The sequence below is a fragment of the Vigna unguiculata genome, chromosome 5, assembly GCF_004118075.2.
Source record: "Vigna unguiculata cultivar IT97K-499-35 chromosome 5, ASM411807v1, whole genome shotgun sequence".
Lineage (NCBI taxonomy): Eukaryota > Viridiplantae > Streptophyta > Magnoliopsida > Fabales > Fabaceae > Vigna > Vigna unguiculata.
The window spans coordinates 14,288,578-14,309,603 of record NC_040283.1 but is presented as its reverse complement, the minus strand read 5'-3'; the positions used below and the strand labels follow the sequence as shown (position 1 = coordinate 14,309,603).

General features: G+C 30.6%; 2 protein-coding genes across 4 annotated transcripts; one reads left to right on the top strand and one right to left on the bottom strand.

Annotated features, from left to right (window-relative positions):
• Positions 1–1,725: 1,725 nt before the first annotated feature.
• LOC114185269 (F-box/kelch-repeat protein At3g24760) lies at positions 1,726–4,057 on the bottom strand. Its single transcript, XM_028072899.1, has 2 exons — positions 2,761–4,057; positions 1,726–2,076 (listed from the first exon to the last, which is right to left on the bottom strand). Exon 1 carries the CDS (start codon positions 3,910–3,912, stop codon positions 2,761–2,763), a length of 1,152 nt encoding a protein of 383 aa, XP_027928700.1. The 5' UTR covers positions 3,913–4,057; the 3' UTR covers positions 1,726–2,076.
• A 10,078-nt stretch (positions 4,058–14,135) lies between these two features.
• On the top strand, positions 14,136–19,274 carry LOC114186106. 3 transcript variants are annotated; one of them, XM_028074129.1, is made up of 3 exons: positions 14,136–14,270; positions 15,843–16,204; positions 18,912–19,274. In XM_028074129.1, exons 2-3 carry the CDS (start codon positions 15,845–15,847, stop codon positions 18,993–18,995), a joined length of 444 nt encoding a protein of 147 aa, XP_027929930.1. In that variant the 5' UTR covers positions 14,136–14,270; positions 15,843–15,844; the 3' UTR covers positions 18,996–19,274. The 3 variants fall into 3 exon arrangements, with proteins under 3 accessions (XP_027929930.1, XP_027929931.1, XP_027929929.1); XM_028074130.1 differs by lacking the exon at positions 18,912–19,274 and adding an exon at positions 18,427–18,654; XM_028074128.1 differs by lacking the exon at positions 18,912–19,274 and adding an exon at positions 16,283–16,706.
• Positions 19,275–21,026: the final 1,752 nt, after the last annotated feature.

Genomic DNA, 21,026 nt, shown 5'->3' with positions numbered 1-21,026 from the left:
CACAAAATTATTAAAAGAAAAATATATTATAGTTAAGTCACAATTAGAAATCAATTATGAAAAAATACATGATACATTTTTTTCTATATTCATAAAAAATGAATAAACAAAAAGCTAATGAGATAACAAATAATGTTTTCATTATCAAGTGACACAAGAGACAAGATAGGAAGAGGATAAAGATAAATGAAAGCAAAAATAATTTTGTGTCTAACTTTTATTTCTTAAAATACAAAAAGAAAATATATGAGATGAGAGATTATTACAATTTGTGAAAAAATTAAAAAGAAAATAAGAAGGAAAATAAAAATTGTGTTAATAAATATTTGATTTAAGTACTCTTTTGATTTATGTTTCCGTTTACAAATATTAAATTGGTCCTTCAATTTTTTAGTTTCAATTTGGTCCCAAATTTTTGAAAAATTAATACAATTTGGTCTTTTACTTAAATTTCTTGAAACAGGTAGATGATTCTTTCATTAAAATTGAAATTTTTAATATGAATGATTTACTTCGTTGATGTGATTAATATAATCCTAGTGTCAATTTTTTGACAAAAACAGGAACCAAAAGAAAAGTTAAGCCTAAATATTTTTATTCTTTACTATCTATTAACATTAAATATTGTGTTTTATAAAAGAAATAAAAAATACACCATTTAATGTAATTAATATACACCATTCATTGATGTGATTAATATAATCCTAGTGTCAATTTTTTGACATAAAAAGGAACCAAATGAAAAATTAAGTTTAAATATTTTTATTCCTTATTATTTATTAATATTAAATATTGTGCTTTATAAAAAAAAATAAAAAAACACACCATTTAATTTTCATCAATTCCTAAAATATATTACCTATAATTTAAAAAATTTAATAAAATTTTAATATTATATATATATATATATGTAATTAAAAAAATTTAAAATTTTGGGAAGACCATGGCCCCTCCCTACACTAATAAACATCCGTCCCTGATTGTGTGTTTGTATGACACCGGTGTAACCGATGCTTTTGCAAAAAGAGGGTGACACCGATTATGTAACCGGTGTCGTATATTTTGTTTTGTTTTGTTTTTTTTTTACTTTTTTGTATTGTTTAACATTTATTTATATAACCAATTTTTTAATTTTAGTTGTACAATTTTTTTATATTTAAAAAATTTAAATTTTTTTATTTTATAATTTCATATAATTTTAATATTTTTTTAATTCATATTAATTATTTATAATTATTTTTATAACATCAAATTACAAAATCACTCTCTTTTTTTTATCAAGGGTATTTTGGTAACTTCCTAATTCTATCAATTTTTATAATTAATTTTATCTATTCCATCAATAAATCTAACTTTCATAAGACTTATCTCCAAATCCACTCACTTAAAACACACAAAAATTCATCTACCCAAATCTACACAAATCCATCTTCACACTCTCTTCCATATCCATCCCCTCAAACGAACATACCCTTGGGGTCTTAATCTATCCGTCTCTTGAAATCAGCTTGAATAATCAACTTAAATAGTGTAATTGGCACAAAGGAACACTACGTTAAAGGAACACTACATTAATGTTGACAGAATAGAATCCAGAAAAACCAGTCTCAACAAAAATCTTATATTTAAGATTGAACTGGGACAACGTTCATGTTGAAAGAGTAGAATTAAGAGGAACTAAGAATAGAATCAGAATAGAAATATGTAGAGATCCAACTATGTTACTATCAGCATTACCCAAAAATGATTTGAGTAATTCATTTTGATTGTAGACTGAAGTTTTCAGTTGAATAGTCTTTCGAACGGTGATACAAGAAAATGGATCACTCTTGCAATTTTAAAATGTAGTTATATCAACATGAAACTAAATAATTCACATGATTATTAATTAAAATTACAAAATGTCAACATCCATGCTTTGTAACAGCTAAACTAGACATAAAATACATATAGAACTATTGCCTATTACATACTTTATGTCAGCTTCTGTTCCTGATTCTGTCAATGTTGCACATACTTTTCGTAATTCTTCAAACTCATATTTTCTTCTTTCAGAAGTTGTGTTCCGTTACTTTTCTGATTAATAGATATAAAAGGAAACAACATCATATTGCTGAATGTTGAACAATTGAGAAATGGAGTACTTGTCTTAAAAAGGGAGAAACCAAGATCATAAACTTTCACAATGGAGTACTTGTTTTAAAAACCCAAGCACTTTACTACAACCCAGATGCTTCAATGTAGAAGATCATACACAAAAGCGTATTTCATACCCAGTTCATTAACAATTCAAACCTCTAAGGCTTATTTCACTAGTTCATATGAAAAATAATGAATCTTCACCATATTTCGATCATAAAAGGATTTTGTTCATCAAGAAAGATTGTTTTAGTCAATTCTAATTTTCTTCAGCCCTATACGGTAAAGTAGTGAAGATTAATTGTTCCTATGATAACAAGTGGGAACAATTCCCACTTCACATGAATACCCTTAAGCCAACTAATAAGAAACTTATCTATAATTGAACCAAAGAGATGATAAGATAATTGGGACTACAAATAATATCATGATCAAAAGGCACAAACAGAACATTTACAAACAAGGGCAAAAGAACACACATTTAACTTAATTTCACAATCACAAGCCACTATAATCATTGGTAAAACAGAAAAAAAAAAGACATTTTATGAGGTTAATTAAATTAAGTGCTCCCTAAAAAACTATGAACCGAAAATTGGTAATGTCAAGAAACAAAGATACCTAGAATTGAAGAGCAGGGCCTGGAAGTTCACGCAGAACACTATGCAGCGAAACTGTGGAACAAAAGCTACTAACTTTGTGAAACCTGTTCATCAGTGATGGCAACGGTGGCACTTTCCTCCACACACACCTCCCACTCTCCGCATCAATCTCACACACACAAGCAGGGTACATCCTATGATAATCCTCATTGTAAACATATATAAGATCCCCCAACCCAACACACTTCAAGCTTGCAAATTTATCATCCTCATCACCATCAAACAAGCTACAGAGCAAATCATGTGGCATGACATCAATCTGGGTGAGCCTCATGGTCCTCTCATCAACCTTCCACAGCACAAAGGAAGAAGATCCATGGGGGAAATTGCAGACCCCAGCAAGCACCAGCATCTCCCTGCAAGCGACCAAGAAGGAGAACACAGCCCCATGAGGCCTAAGGGTGTGAACCTCACTCCAAACCCTATGATGCAAGTCAAAAGAGGAAACAAAGCAAGAGTATATCCCAAAGACATAAAATTTCCCTTCGAAGAGGGCAGAGGATAGGGAAGAGGAGGAGTTTCCTGATCTGAAATCAGGAGGGAGAGGAGGCCCAAGGTCCCAATTCCCCAGAAGAGGGTCATAAATCTCCACATCCAAACGGTCCTCTATGTCAACAAGGTTCCCGATGAACTTGACCCCACCAACGACAATGAAGTTGGGGTGATTAAAGTTGGTAGCTTTAGCATCGTGGAAGACACCCATGAGAGGATTGATCCTGGGGAAGTGGAGGGGCGGGGCGAGGTGCCAGGAGGGGTGGAGGATAGGGGTGTAGAGGAAGTTGGGGGCGGTGATGAAGAAGAAGGAGTTGGTGCCGATGAAGGAGGTGTTGGGTTGGTGTGGATGGTGGTGTTGGGGTGTGGGGAGGAGGAACCAGGTGTTGGAGGAAGGGTCAAAGGCAAAGGTCTGGTTGTTCTTGGAGGAGATGTTATGGATGCCATGGAGGAAGAACCATGGGTGGTTGGAATGATTGGAGAGAGTGGAGAAAGAAGGAGAGGAGATGATGGAGTGCCATAGCTTGCACACTGTTGAGACTCTGATGAGGTTGGGGATTGGGAGCAGGGACAGGATCAGCTCTACGAGGTCGGAACTTAGGTTTGTGATCTCTGTCATCTCATCTTCATCAGATTTTGCAACACAGAAAAGGGAAGAAGAAGGAAAGAGAAGACTAATGGTGAGTGGTTGAAGAGATGATTGGTGCCGTGTTGAAGTGTGTCACACTTTATCATAAATTCAAGTTTCTTCCTTCTGGCAAGTTCTCTCGTCAGAAACCACACGTGTCTATTGGAAGCAGTTGGGTCTGATTCCAACACAATCACTGTGTGAACATGATCTGATTAGCATTTACTCTAGAACAATTCTCGCGTTGAAAAATAATGCGAATTTGCTTTACTATATTATACGATTTTTCAAAAATTTATATTTAAAATTATATTTTTTTAATGTTTTGATTTAAATTTAATTGTGATACAAAATAATATTTATTATTGAAAATTTACGAAAATTTAATTATCTTATTATAAAAATAAATTATATTTTCAAAAAATTGTTTATTTTTTTATAATTTATGTACCACACCTAGTCGGCTTAGTCGAATAATAACCAGAAAATTCGTCCATGTAACTACCAAGACTATAAATAATAACAATTACCATACACATGTTAGGGTACCCCGACTAAACCGCTCAGGGGCGACATTGATCAAACAAACCAACACAACAATAGCGGCTTAAGCCGCTAAAGGGTAACCGGCCTAGGCCGATAACTCCACGAAACTAACCAAGGACTTGGCAAAAACAAAATATTTCAATAAGATTCATCAAGCCCACAATAATCGAACTAAGAGCCTGGACTAGGGCCCAGGCCCATCTACAGCTCAAACAAGGGCCCAGCCCATGACGTGACCAGACATAATTAATAATCTATAAATATGTCTGGACCCCACAAATTAAAGGTACGCATTAATTACTTCCCTAATCACCAGATTTGGATTTGACTTTCTTAGAGATTTCGCTGACTTGAGCTTCGAAGTCCCTTCTACAGGTAACCCCTCTCGGGTCCAAACCGATCACACCGAGATACCCATAAGCGACATGTATCAACCGGGAAGAAGCCTACTGAGGAGATAGCGGACCAGGACAAGGTAATACCTGTGTCTAACATATCTTGTTTGTTCTCTGCAGGGACAATTTATAATAATATCATAATTTAAAAAAATAATACAAGTATTTAGCATGCATAACGTAAAAAGTACACACAAAAATCTTTTACAAAATAAATTTCCATTATTTTCTCTTCTGTGTTTTTTTTTAAATATATTTGAAATCTTGATTAATTTAGAAAGAATGTAGATAACAAATCTAAGAATTTAAGAATGATTAACTATAAGGTGTCATGTTTTATTAGATTTAATCAATATGATTTTGAATTGAGATTGAAATATTTTAGATATACCTGGAATTTTTTTAACTTATCTTTGTTATTATTATATAATGAAATTATTTTCACAAATATATAGTTTTCATAAATTCATAAGTTTTATATTTTACTGTTTTAAGAATGATACTCTAATAAATTATTTCCATGTAATTGGATAATTTTTTCATACATACAACTAATTGATTTTAATATATTTGGAAATTCGAATCTCTCTCTAGTTTTTAGTTTTTAGTAGTGAATTGGTGCTTTGTTGTTCAACCTCTTTGCCAATCATCTTTAGATATTACAAAACATTCTTGTACAAATTCTCAGTAGGAAAGTCATAAGTCAATACACAATACTATCAATAGTGTTATCGTTATCATCACCAAAAATCAATACAATTTCTATAAATAGATTTGTTTGCATGTTAAAATAATGAAAATGAGTTTTTGTGTACACTCAATCTTTTGAACAATAATTATGACCTTTCTTCTTTAATTGTCATTACTAATGTTATGACTTATTGTTGGGGCTTAAATATTAACCTGATGATTTCTTCATCAATAATGGTTTTTCAAGATTTTAATGTATGCTTTAACCCAACGTTGATATAAAATTCGTGTTTTTCAAAATTCATGGTATAAATAATTGAAACAAAAGCATGTGACAATGAGATAACACTACAAAATTACATAGTTTTGTAACTATTAGTTTTATATTACTAGGTTTTTTACAATAAATACAAATAAATTTGTTAGTTATAAAATTGATTAATTGATAATATATAATAATATTTTAATTTAACAATAATTTCAATTACATAAAATTTAAATAAACACATAACAATTAAATGATTATTACATTTTAAACCCTTATTTTCTACCTAATAAAGTCAAAATATTTTTCATGGTCTTTCCATTTCTTTAAAGCATGTTAAATTTATCTTTACGAGAATTTCATATGCCAAACACATTTTTTGTTTTTTTTTAATCTTTCGTGAAAATTTCATGTGTGAATGACATGATATTTGTCTCAACCCAACCATCAGTACAAAAAAAATTACATTTAACGAGGGTTATTTAGCAAAGGTTAATATAACCTTAGCAATGAATTAACTTAACTAAGGTTTTTAAAATCTCTGTTAAATTATAAAGGTTTAGTGTTAAACTTTTATAAAAATAGTGTAGGTTTTCAAAACCTCCGTTAAATTACAAAGGTTTAACTTTAAACCTCTAAAAAATAGTATACGTTTTTAAAACCTCCCTTAAATTACAAAAGTTTAGTGTTAAACCTCTAAAAGGTAGTATAGGTTTTTAAAATCTTTGCTAAATTACAAAGATTTAGTTTTAAACTTCTAGAAAATAGTCTAAGTTTCTTTCAAACTCCATAAAATGTATACAATTATTACTAATAATATTTTTTCCAAATATATGTAATGTTCCTTAAAAATTATTTATTAAAAAAATACATGTAGATTATTTTCTTTTAAAAAAAACCTTCCACAATTAATTCACGTGAATTTTATTATATAAAATTATCATAAAGTAATTATACTTATTATGATTTATTTTTTAATAATTAAATTAAGTATTGTTATCAAATTAAAGAAAAGATGTTTTATTTTTATGATAATTTTTATTTTAAGAAATATGAAAGTAATTTTATAATAAATAAAATTAATTTGCAGCAAATTAAAGATCCATTTTTTAAATTATAAGACATTCTTCCTCAAGCCAAATTTCCTCTCACAGTCAACCACCCGATCACATTATCAACCCTTCCAATCCTCTTTATCTCCATCCTGGCGAAAACCCGGCGATTGTTCATGTTACTTCGCTTCTTACCGAAAGCAACTTTTATCAATGGGAAAAGGAAATGATGGTTGCCTTAGAAACCAAGAATAAGGAAAGATTCCTCTTTCCTGATTTTGTTTGTCCTCCAATCTCCGACCCTCTACATGATGCCTGGAAGCGATGTAATAGAATGGTGATTTCTTGGCTCACTCGATCCATGACTCCAGCCATCAAGCATTATGTGATGTGGATGGAGACCACTGCTAAAATTTGGAAGGATCTCAAAGATCGGTTTTCCCATGCTGACAAATTTCGCATTGCTGATCTTCAGGATCAAATTCAAAATTGTAAACAAGGAGATTCTTCTATTTCTGAATACTATACTCGATTGAAAATCATGTGGAAAGAACTTGAAATGTATCATTGTGTTCTTTCTTGTTCTTATTCACCGCCCTGTTCTTGTGGCCTTCTTCTCAAACTTCAAAAAGAGCGTGAAGACGACCATGTCATTCGGTTTTTGCGTGGATTAAATGATACCTATGCGCATGTTCGTTCCCAAATTATGTTGATGGACCCAATGCCTACACTGGTCAAAAGCTTTTCTTTGGTTTTGCAACATGAAAGAGAATTTATTAGTATTTCTCCCAATATTTCTTCACAAGATTCAATAGCTTTCACTGCTTCCTCAAAAGGCACATCAACTTCAAACAAGAATGGTTCATCTAGCAAACCTACGGGTCGCAATACAAAATATTGTGACAATTGCAAGAAAACCAATCACACCATAGATACTTGTTATTGGCGTATTGGTTTTCCTCCTGGCTATTGAAAATCTGTTCGTAACACCATTTCCAACCCAAATGCTTCGACCAGTTTGCCAAACGTAAATTCAGCAACCTCCTCACAATCTCCTTCCTTGGCTGACAGTTCTAGTCATGATCACTTTCAATTCTCTAAAGAGCAATATCAAGCCCTCATGACCCTTCTCCAACAGACCAAGGATCCTTCTTCTTCCATCAACCATACCACTACTTCATCAAACACTACTTCAGGTGCTGGTTTTTATTACTCTCACTGGATCTTAGATAGTGGGGCCACATATCATATTTGTCCCTCTAAATTTTCTTTTGTTTCTTTACATTCTATCGCACCCATTCCTATAAAATTACCAAATAAAACTACTGTGTTTGCAAAATTTGCTGGCACCATTCATCTTGGTTCTTTAACTCTCAAAAATGCTCTTTATGTACCAAATTTTTCTGTTCATTTAATCTCCATTCCTAAACTCATTTCCACTCTTAATTGCATGATTTTATTTTGTGACATTCATTGTTTCATCATGCAGACATCCCCTCTTCAGATGATTGGTACAGTTAGACAACAACATGGCTTATTTTACCTACAACAATTCAGTGACTCGGTTCTGAACAGAAACATTTCTCATAAGCCTTGTTTTCCTGCACATTTTTCTTCTGTAATGACCATTGATAATTCTTAGTTGTGGCATCTCGCTTAGGCCATACATCTCATAAAGTGTTGAAACATTTATCTTCCATATATACTGATATTCCGTTTCAGTCTTTACCACCATGTGACACTTGCCATTTTGCAAAGCAAAAGAAATTACCTTTTTCACACAGTCATAATCGTGCTTCCAAGTTTTTTGAGTTAATCCATGTAGATATATGGGGTCCTGTTTCTCATACTTCTCTTGATGGTTTTCAATATTTTTTAACGGTTGTCGATGACTTCACAAGATTTACATGGACACATTTTTTAACTGTTAAGTCTGCTGTTAAAACTATCCTACCATCTTTTGTTCAACTAATAGAGACACAATTTACTGTCAAACTTAAGAAAGTTCGTTCAGATAATGGAAGAGAATTTTTCTTACATGATTTCTTCTCTAGCAAAGGTATTTTACATGAGGTATCGTGTGTTGAAACCCCTCAACAAAATGGGATTGTTGAGCGGAAACATCAACACTTGCTTAATGTTGATCGTGCTTTACTCTTTCAAGCTAAATTACCGATATGTTTTTGGTCCTATGCCATAAAACATGCCATTTATCTTATTAACAGATTACCAACTCCTTTTTTAAAATTAAAATCCCCTTATGAACTTGTACATGGTAATCCACCTGATTTACATCTCTTACGTGTTTTCGGATGTTTAGCTTTTGCTTCTACTATTAAGGCTGCACGCACCAAGTTTGACAATAGAGCCTCTAAATGTGTTTTCTTGGGTTTTAAAACTGGAATTAAAGGTTATGTTTTATATAATCTCACCCACAAATCATGCTTCATATCACGCAATGTTCTTTTTTATGAGACACATTTCCCATATGACAAAGCGGATTGCCATTTCCCACACACTGATCAGGTCAAGGACATTATCGATCCACCTTATTTTCCCAATTTGATACAATTTGAAACAGATTCTGTTACTACCCTTATACATGATGAGGTTTCTGTTTCTAAATATGATGCACCTTCAAGTTCTGTTCATTTTCCAGCCACTGAATCTGTTGCACGAGTTCCCACTCGAGTAAGAAAGCCACCTTCCTATCTAGCTGACTATCAATGTAACAATGCTTCTTCCCCTATATCTTCTTCTACTGTTCTTTATCCTTTGGATTCTTACTTATCTTATTCACAATGCTTTTCTAACCATATTGCTTTTTGCCTTTCTGTTTCTGGTACAATTGATCCCACTTCCTACAAAGAAGCAAGTCAACTTGAATGTTGGAGGAAGGCTATGATGGTTGAATTGCAAGCTCTTGAACGAAATAAAACCTGGTCGTTGATTACTCTTCCTCCTGGGAAGAAAATTGTAGGTTGCAAATGGGTTTACCGCACCAAACACCGTGCAGATGGCTCCATCGAATGTCATAAAGCACGCCTAGTCGTGCAAGGTTTCACACAAACAGAGGGGGTCAATTTTTTTGAAACCTTTTCTCCTGTTGTCAAGCTAACTACTTTCAGGTTTCTCTTATCTTTTGTTGTCTCTTCTGGATGGTTTCTCCATCAATTAGATGTAGACAATACATTTTTACATGGTGACCTCCATGAAGAGGTTTATATGCGTCTCCCTCCCGGGCTCCAATCATCCTCCCCCAACATGGTTTGCAAGCTGCATAAGTCTTTATATGGGTTGCGTTAGGCCAGCAGGCAGTGGAATGCGAAGTTGACATCTGCCTTACTTTCTTTTGGCTTTGTTCAAAGCACCGCTGACCATTCGCTTTTCACACATAATAAGGACCATTCTTTTACGGTCTTTTTGATATATGTTGATGATGTTGTTCTAGCCGGCAATGATTTATCCTTCATTAATCACGTCAAGCACTATCTTCATGCTCAATTTCATATTAAGGATCTTGGTGATCTTAAATATTTTCTTGGTTTTGAGGTTGCTAGATCTCGTCGTGGTCTTGTTCTCAATCAACGCAAATATTGCCTTGACATTTTATCTGAGTTTGGTCTTACTGCATGTAAACCAATCAACACACCTTCTTCACCCACTGTGAAGTTAAATGATGATACTAGTGATTTGCTAGATGATCCTATCAATTTTCGACGCTTAATTGGCAAACTAGTTTATTTGACGAACACCCGTCCAGATATATGCTTTGCTGTTCAACAGATTAGTCAATTCATGTCACAGCCGAGACAACCTCATCTTCAAGCTGCTTTTCGAATCCTCAAGTATCTCAAAGGTGCACCGGCCAAAGGTCTATTCTATCTCGTCAATAATCCCCACAAGCTTCAAGCTTTTTCTGATTCAGATTGGGCAACTTGCAACACCACAAGGAAATCTATAACTGGTTACTGTGTTTTCTATGGTAAATGTTTGATCTCTTGGAAGTCCAAGAAGCAGAATTCTGTCTCACGCTGCTCCACCGAGGCTGAATACAGGGCTCTAGCTTCCCTAGCTTGTGAATTACAATGGTTGAAGTATATTGCTGCTAATTTAACCATGTCCATTCCTATGCCCTTTGCAGTTTATTGTGACAATCAATATGCTATTCAACAAGCCAAAAATCCCTCATTTCATGAACGTACGAAACACATAGAAGTGGATTGTCACTTCATTCGATCCAAGGTTCATGAAGGTCTTCTTATTCTTTCTCATGTTCCCTCTAAACATCAACTCGCGGACATGCTTACGAAATCTCTCTTTCCCACTGCTTTTCAGACCAATATGAGCAAGATGAGGTTGCTTAACATCCACACTCCATCTTGAGAGGGGGTATTAGGACAAGATTTATAAATAACTGTTTTTCAGTTACTTTGTATATGGTTATTTTCAGTTTCGTTTCACATTTATTGTGTTGGGTATATAATTCATGTATCTTATAACTTTCTGTGTTCGTTGATCAATAATATTTTTGGCTTTTATCCTTTAAGCCATTTTTCATATCATTATATCTGTTTCTCCAATATGTGTCTATAATCTAGGTTTTATTTGTTTGAATTTGGATTTGTTGCTCCCCGAGTATACAATGAATCGATTTCAACTTCCTTTCAATTTCTTTATCGATTTTGCAGAGCTTTTTTGCCTTCATTGTCAATATTTAGTTCACTGCAAAAGTTTTCAGAGGGAGTATTTTAAGAATTCCTGCTTAGTAAGTGAAATTTATTCTCTTTATGTTTTGGAAGCATTTCTAATTTTGAATTGATTTTTGTTTGCTCTCTCTGTTGTCAGTTAATCAATTCGGCTGAAACATTTGGTGACATCGTTATTGATTATCCGTAAGCTATCAAATGTTTGCTAAATATCATTTTTTGTATTTATCTTTTATTTCTCTTACTCCACTATTTTAATTTTTTATTTTAACTTGATGGTTCCTTATGTGCTCTATAGTTATGTGGAATGTACATCAACAACAATTCAAGCTTTGGCATCATTTAGGAAATTATCGCCGAGAAGAAATACAATGTTGTATAGAGAAAGCCGCTGCCTTCATTGAAAAAATACAAGCTTCAGATGGTTCATGGTATGCTCCGCCTATTTGGGAATTTTCTACTGATATTGTGTATAATGGTAAAGTGTGTTTTTTGGGATATTCACACATCTCATATTTGGTCTATACGCTTTTTTCTTCCTTCCTGCTTCTGTTTCTGCATGGATTTGAAATTAATATTATGCATTGATTTAAGTTGTCAACATTCCTTCTTATTTTTTTAGCTAGTATCTTTTCATGTGCGTGTCTGTCTTTTGTTCTACAGACTAACAAGAGAAAAGACCCTTGTAGTGTTGCTGATTCAAGATTCTCAATATAATGTGGAAGTTAATTGAATCATTTTATGTTTTGAGAATCATTGCAGTACTTCATGATAGTTTTTGCTGACTAATATTGTACTTGAATTTGAATTTGAATTTGTATATTTGTTATACTTTGATATACATTTAGTCATCTATAAATAATTTGTCAATTTGATGAGTTTATATCTATTTATGTATAATTTCATTAAATATAGATTAAAAAAATAAAATAAATGTAAATAATTGTGATTGAAAAAATATATATGAATACATAAATGATAAATGAGTAAAAAAAATATAATAATAATAATTTAAAAATCTATGGTACTTTACGGAGGTTTTGAAACCTATAGCATTTTACGGAGGTTTTGAAACCCAGGGTATTTTAGGGGGTTTTGAAACCCATGGTATTTTATGGGGGTTCTGAAACCTATGTTATTTTATGGAGATTCTAAAACCCATAGTATTTTATGGAGGTTTCAAAATCCACGATATTTTACGGAGGTTTCAAAATTCATGGTAATTAACCGGGAGTTTTAAACCCACAAAACTTAACTAAGGTTTTAAAACCTATGTTAAATACAAGAGGATAAAAAATCTCCGTTATTGATTGGTGTTTCCTGGGGTTCGTAGAAACCCCGACTAACACATTCTCCAGGGATGACTTAGCGGGAGAAATCGAAACCCCGGGTAAAGAACTTAGTATAGATTTTAACCCTGGGTAATGTAAAAATAAACCTCCGTTAAAAATATTTTTTCTTGCATTATTCCTTTATTGATTGTTTCTTTACACTTAGTTTATTTCTAACAAAAATAAAAAAAATATACATGTATATTTTTCTTTTCTTAAAAAATTTTAATATTTTCATTTGAAATATAAGTAGTTTTCTTTTTAATTAACTTCTCTTTAAGAGTAAAATGGTAAGTCTAATTTGAATTCTATTCTTAAGTGATAATTGATCTCAACTCTTTACTAAGAAACAGAAATGACTCGTCCGTAATAATAATGGAAGTTATTTTTAAACTATTCGTATGATTGTATATTATCAGTTACCGGCTATAAATCTTTTTTTTAATCACTGACAACTATAGAATATATCTTTTTTTTCTTCTCATTTTTTGTTTTATTAATAAATATTTATAACGATATATACCTAAACATGTTCTTAAATATCTCCACTTATGGTTATAAATATCTTTGTGATAATGACCCTTTATTCTTTAACTTCTTATAACTTATGTTTAAAAAATAATAGTCACCCTCTCAACATATCTTAAGAGTTTCAAAATTAATAAAGAACTTTTTATACGTAATTTCAAGAATGCCAACATTTTTTCTTTCGGCTTATTTGTTAGGTAGAAAAAAAAAGACAAATATTCAAAGAAAATTAAAATAAAAAATAATAAAAATTATTAGAATAAAGTAAATGTAAATTAAATTACATAAATAAAATATTTAATAAAAAAGGGGAAACAAAATAGAATTTTATGAATTTTATTTGTTAATCCTTATTTATCTTTTTTTTTCTCTCGTTTTTTTTTTTTTTTTTTTTTTTATGTTTTCCAACAGAACAATACAATTACTAAAGGCCCACATTTAATTTTGGTATGGATAACCTTAGTTTGGTTATTGCTTTCTGCACCACTCAATTATTAACTGTACTTGTGTAATAAGATGAAAAAAGACAAACACTCTTTATCAGTGTCCCACACCATCACTATTGGGTTTTTCTTCCTGCAACCCCAATATTTCTTCTGCACCTCCAAACTTTTCATAAATTCCAAAACTACCCTTTTAGTATTTTAAAATCTTAAATCAATCAATTTCTATTTCTCTCTCCTATTTAATGCCTCACTTTCTTTTCACTCAACCCTAGCCGCCGTACACCCTCCAGTCTCTCATCTGCCCACTTTCCTCCTCTCTAACGTGCCCCACTGCTGTCTATTTTTTTATCCGCTCTCCCTCTTCCCTTCACCATTCCTCTCCAACAGGTAAGTAAACCTATCCCTGTTGTATATTTTAATTTTTTAATTTTTTGTTTGTTTCTGCCATGTTTGTTGTATGGTATGTAGTTATTTTTTTATTTGAATATAGATTTGTAAAAACACGGGAGTCGATTACGGAAGTAGACTTCCATAAAACCAATTTCGGTAGTGTAGACGACGCAAAAAAAAATGGCACTTACGGAAGTCGACTTCCATAAGCCATCAATACCGGAAGTCGACTTCCGTAGTTAAAACTGAGTGACTTCCGTAAACATTATTGACTTCCGTAAGAGCATATGATCGGTAGAGTGTGGTGCGACTTTCGTACGCGACTTCCACTTCCGTAACGACGTGTTGCGTTATTTTGTTTTACTTAATTTTAATTTTAATGTAAATAATTTTGATATTAATTAATTTTAATTATTATTAATTATAATTAATTATAATTTTAAATAAGTAAAATTTAGAATAATTAAAATTTTAGTTATTTACGATTTTGAATAATTTTAATTTTATTTAATTTTATTATTGAGTAAATATAATTTTAAAAAATTAGAATTTTAAATAATTAGAATTTTAAATAATTATAATTTAAAATAATTAAAATTATAGTTATTTACGATTTTGAATAATTTAAATTTAAATTAATTTTATTATTGAGTAAATATAATTTTAAATAATTATAATTTAGAATAATTAAATTTTTAGTTATTAACGATTTAGAATAATTTTAATTTTAATTATTTTTATTATTGAGCAAATATAAATATAAATAATTGTAATTTAGAATAATTAAAATTTTAGTTATTTATGATTTTGATAAATTTTAATTTTAATTAATTTTATTATTGAGTAAATATAAATTTAAATAATTATAATTTTGAATAATTAAAAATTTAGTTATTTACGATATTGAATAATTTTAATTTTAATTAATTTTATTATTGAGTAAACATAATTTTAAATAATTAAAATTTTAGTTATTTACGATTTTGAATAATTTAAATTTTAATTAATTTTATTATTGAGTAAATATAAATTTAAATAATTATAAATTTAAATAATTATAATTTTGAATAATTAAAATTTTGGTTATTTATGATTTTTGAATAATTTAAACTTTAATTAATTTTATTATTGAGTAAATATAATTTTAAATAATTATAATTTTGAATAATTTTAATTTTAATTAATTTAATTATTGAGTAAATATAAATTTAAATAATTATAATTTTAAATAATTATAATTTTGAATAATTAAAATTTTAGTTATTTACGATTTTGAATAATTTTAATTTTAATTAATTTTATTATTGAGTAAATATAATTTTAAATAATTATAATTTTGAACAAATTTATTTGAAATTTATTTTAATATTAATATAATATAATATAATTAATTAAAATATTAATTAATTTTATTTATAAATAATTATAATTTTGAATAATAATAATATATTATAATTTTGAATTTAATAATTATAAATAATTATTATTTGTAAAAATTATAATTATTATTTATAATTTTGGATAATTTTAATTAATTATATTGTTCGAATAATTTATTTTTAATGACAGACATGGCTGGGACAAGAGGAGCACATCGTGGTGGCTCAAGTTCTTCACATGCTGAGGCTTCTGAGCAAGAGCCTAGGCAGAGACCTACTGCATCTGTTCGTAGAAGAGGTAAGGGTCGTCATAGAGAGAGTGGTCCATCATCTCATGGGGAAGCTGGTTCATCAACTGGTCATGGAGAAGCTGGTCCATCATTACCAACTCCTACAGATATTCATGAGGAGCAAGAAAATATAATTCACCATGAGAAGGTTGTTGCTAGGCAGGACCACGATGTTTTAGGAGGATTTCCTGGAGGACCCGAGGATACATCTTTGTTGACCGAATTTGCTGATCATGTTGCATGTGCTATTTGGGATGACCAGGTTAGTATTATACTTTAATAATTTATTTGTTGAAATTGGTGGATGAATTTAAAATATTTGTATAATGGTTTTTATCAGGACCGAGTGGACATGAAGTTAGTGTCCCATGGCAAGAATACGATATTAAATGCATTCAACAATTTAACAGAATTAGGATGTGTCCAAAACAGATCACTAACCACTTCAGATTCTTCTTGACATCTACTCTAATGGATGTAATTATCACGATCTAACAACATCATCAAGTGTTGTAATTCAGTTCTTGAACCTCTCAACGATCGTTTATAAGTGTATCTTGCATTATAAATTTGCTTTATCGTTGTGACATTACACTCACTATTTTCTTTGAGAGTGAGTAGAATATTTGCTGGCTTGACTTGACTCTTGGACATGTCAACAAGCAAGGATTGTTCAGAAGATTTTAACCTCCCAGCAAATGGGTGACCAACTAGTGTATGAGACACATCATGGTTATGATATCCACACATTACCTTCAACATCCAACCATCTCCATTACAAATTGGTTTGCCTATGAGTTTAAATGGACAATCACATTTTCTTGTGCCAGAGACACTAGGCTGAACATCAGATTTATACTTCCTATACTTACCACCCCTTTCACAGCCTAACAATACATACGTTTTCCTCCCAGGTTGACCGGTAGCTTTGTCAGATCTGATAGTGACAACAACAAAACCAAGATGAAATGCTATTCCTCGAATCCACTGAATCAACTCATCTCGTGTTGAAAATATCTGATCAGTCGTAAAATTATTTGTATAGTCTCCATCACTCATCTCATTTATAAAAGAAGAGAAATCTGAGATGAAACTCGAATTTACTTGTGAATCCATGAAATTTAAAGGGAGATCGTCCATCTTAGATAACTTTAACCACCTATAATCTAACATTAGTAATCAATACCACTTTTTACAAAATAAAATAAATATAAAAAAATTAAAATATTCCTCAAACAATTAAATAAATATAAAAAAATTAAAATATACATAAACACTCAACCATAAAAAATCAAAATAAATAAAATTAAATCAATAAAAAAATAAAAATATTCATTCAAAAATATAAAACAAACACACAATAAATAAATAATAAACTTAAACAAATAATAATTAAAACACACAAAAATATAACAATAAAAAATATATAAACAAAAAATAAATATTCATGTAAATAAAAGTTAAATAAATAATATAAATAAATAATAAATAAAACATAAGTTATTATTCAAATCCTAACAAAATTATAAATTACAAAATAAAATAAATTAAAATATCACTAAGACTAAAAGCATGGAAGTAGAAAAGTGAAAGAAAAAAGAAAAAAGAAAACTTAGTGTAAAAGCATCTACGGAAGTGGAAAACTGAAAAAAAAAAAACAAAGTAGTCTAAAACCATCTACGGAAGTGGAGTGGAAAAGTAAAAAAAAAAGAAACCATCGGAAGTGGAAAAAAAGAAAAACAAGATAAACCATTAACTACGGAAGTGGAAAAAATTTACTCACCACACTACTTACCAAATAAATACTCGACTTCCGGGCGAAAAATTCACTTAACAGACCGGAAGTCCACTTTCATAACAGTCTAAAAATTTTACTTCACCGGAAGTCCACTCCCGATTTAATCATACACTTCCAGAAGTCGACTTCCGTTTCACACATACATTTCCGGAAGTCGACTTCCGTAGAAGGGAAAAAATAATTTGATTTCGTGAAATTTCACTTGCCTTCCGGAAGTCGACTTCCGTTTTACATATACACTTTCGGAAGTCAACTTCCGTATATGGAAATAATAACTTGACTTCATGACACTTCCGTAAATAAAAATGACTTCCACAAACGTAAGAATGAAATATTAAAAACGCAGCAACATAAGCAACATTTATCTGAGACATAAACTTATCAAATATAAACTTCTATTCTAAATGCGCGTACCTTTTTCTGAGAAGAAATGAAGCAAATGGTAAAATAGGAGTGGACCCTCGACTGAAAATTACAAACCTCAACCACCAACGAAATTTTTTACAGTGAAAGTGAAAGTGAAAATAAGTGTAAGTGAAAGTGTAAGTGAAACTGAAGAGCGGGTGCAGGGTATATAAACCACTGGCTGGTAATTAATTCAGGCTGCCAACTAACTCTGCCATTCATTATTGTTTAATTATTGTGTCTACCTAATTAAACTTTTTTTATTTATTTAATTTTCCAAGGGCATAAATGGAAGAGCATGAATATTTGGAGGTGCAGAAGAAATATTGGGGGTGCAAGAAGAAACCCCCCACTATTTCTCTCATTACTATCATCATTGCTGCCACGAATCTAGGGGTGGCAATGGGACCGGCCCGACCCCTTTAGGCCCGACCTGCACAACGTGAGCTGGCCTGCCCTGCCCATTTTTTTTTTTTTAGTTTTTATGATAAAACTTTCAATGTTTAAAAATTGAGAAATTTTAAGAAGTTCACAAAATTAAGTAAAGACTTTGGGAAATTAGATGATAAATTGATAATTCAACATTTTCATCATATTCATACTATGACATACACAATGTATTCTTTAAATTTTAGCACATTAAAAGTTACATAATACTTGTCTTTTCCAGTTATACAAGAATTTGAAACGTTAATACAATAGTTCATAAAAAAAGTAATTAATATACATAAGTGCAATTTTTTTTTAATTTTATGTGGGCTTGCAGACCGGCCCGTGCAGGCCTATGCGGACCTGCAGGCTCACTACCCTGGTCCGCCTCGACGGGCTAAGCCATAATTGCCACCCCTAGCCACGAACATCACCATTGTTGCAGAGGAAGAAGAAGAGTGAAAGAACGCCAACAGAAAAAGAAGGGAGAAAATACAAAAAGAAAAAACTCTCTCTTTTATGGTAACCATGGTGGGGATGTTTTTGGTTTCCGGTGGTTGGCAAAAAGTTGTGTTAGAACTAAAGATGTTCAAGCTAAGTAGTGTGGTAAGTGTTATTATGTAATTCACAAAGCATCTTGATTAATTATGAAGTTTTTGACATTGATTTTTATATTTTTCAAATTGTGTAATTCATACTATTGTATATCGGATAATCTAGGATACTAATTAAGATGATTATTGTTATGAATTTTACTTTCTGAAGTATGAATGTAATCTTCTGAAAATTATATATGTAATAATAACATGAGATTTTTTTTAATAACTTTATTTAAGAATACCAATTAAAGTATTTCAGATTATGCAACCTAATTTCATTTTTTAAATTTAGAATAGGTTGATATAAAAGATAACTCAAAAGGGTTATATTGGACAATGTAATTAGGTAGATACTTCATAAGGCATTTATTGATTATTTAATCTCTTAAATATGTTTTTGTCTTTTAATTTTTATCGAAAATTAGAATTAGTCATTCTTCAATACTTTGACCCAATTTAGTCATCTAATCTTAGAAATGCGTAGATTTAGTCATTTTAACCAGAGTTTGTTAGTTTATTTAACGTTGAAAATATGTTTCTTAGATAACATTGAAGAGACATTAAAGCGAAAATGTGTCAAAAAATATAAACAACTCAAATGCTACATGAAACATGTTTGAAATGTTAAATAAACTTAACAAAATTTGGTTAAAAAGATTAAATTCACGCATTTTTAAAGTTGGAGGACTAAATTGGGTCAAAATTTCGAAGATGAATCAATTTTAATTTTCACTAGAAGTTGAGGGGTCAAAAACATATTTAACCCTTACTTAATCTTAAAGTGAATTTATGACTTTGAAATTTGTCAATTGAAAATATATTTTGATAATTTTGTTTTCACCAATTGTGTCATGGATTCTATAATCTAGTTGATTTTTTATAATTTTGAATTACATGTTTTAGAATGTAATTTGTTGTATTGTATTTCATTTGTTTGATTAATAAATTTTCGAATAAAATATCAAACAAAGTTGATATATGGAATGGTATGAAAGTTGATGATGTTATGACATGTGGTTCAACAACAAAATAATTAGTTAAAAGGTCATAACAAAAATTACTTTAGCAACAACATAAAATCATGGTTTGAAGTATAAAAATTGTGGCCTAAAGTTTAGGCAATGTTTTTTAGTCATGGTCTGGATTTGTGTGGTTGTAGGTAATATGCCATAGTTTTTAATATGACAATATTTTCAAAACCGTGGCTTAAAGTTCTAAGAATGACCATGGTTTCTAATGGACTTTAGACCACACTTATATGTGTATTGCCTTTGAGTTTAGGCCATTAGTTAAACTCTTGTTTTATACTTTAGACCACACTTACAAATGTGTTGTCTTTGGATTTAGGCTACGTTTATTAAACTATTTTTTTTATGTGAACTAAGTGTTTTTAATTTTGTATGAATCGCTCATAGAAGACTTGAAGATGGACAATTTATTAAATATGTTTTCAAATCACAACATTACACAGCTAAAGGCCACACAACATTAAGTGAAAACAACACTTAAATGTTCATAGACAAAATATATAAAACTGAATCCATAAATTGTTGAAAATATATTTCAAGGTTATAAGAACCAACATGACATGACTAAAATGGTTGTCTTCAGCGGGAAATCTTGACCAATAAGTTTGGGAGAGCCAAAATAATATACTCAAAATTTATATTTTTAATTATTGTCACTAATACAATAAAAATTAATACATAATTTAGTATAATTGTAACTAGAAAACAAATCACACATATATAAAATATTGTTCTTTCTTGAACTCATCAATAATTAAATTAGAACTAAAATTTTCAACTATTTTTTTCCAACTTAAATATGAAAACCTTTCCAAAGAATTGATA

Coding starts and splice junctions, on each gene's coding strand:
- LOC114185269 (XM_028072899.1), bottom strand. CDS start 3,912: ATGACAGAGATCACAAACCTAAGTTCCGACCTCGTAGAGCTGATCCTG.
- LOC114186106 (XM_028074128.1), top strand. CDS start 15,845: ATGGCTGGGACAAGAGGAGCACATCGTGGTGGCTCAAGTTCTTCACAT. Junction 16,205..16,282: donor GTGCTATTTGGGATGACCAG/GTTAGTATTATA, acceptor GGTTTTTATCAG/GACCGAGTGGACATGAAGTT.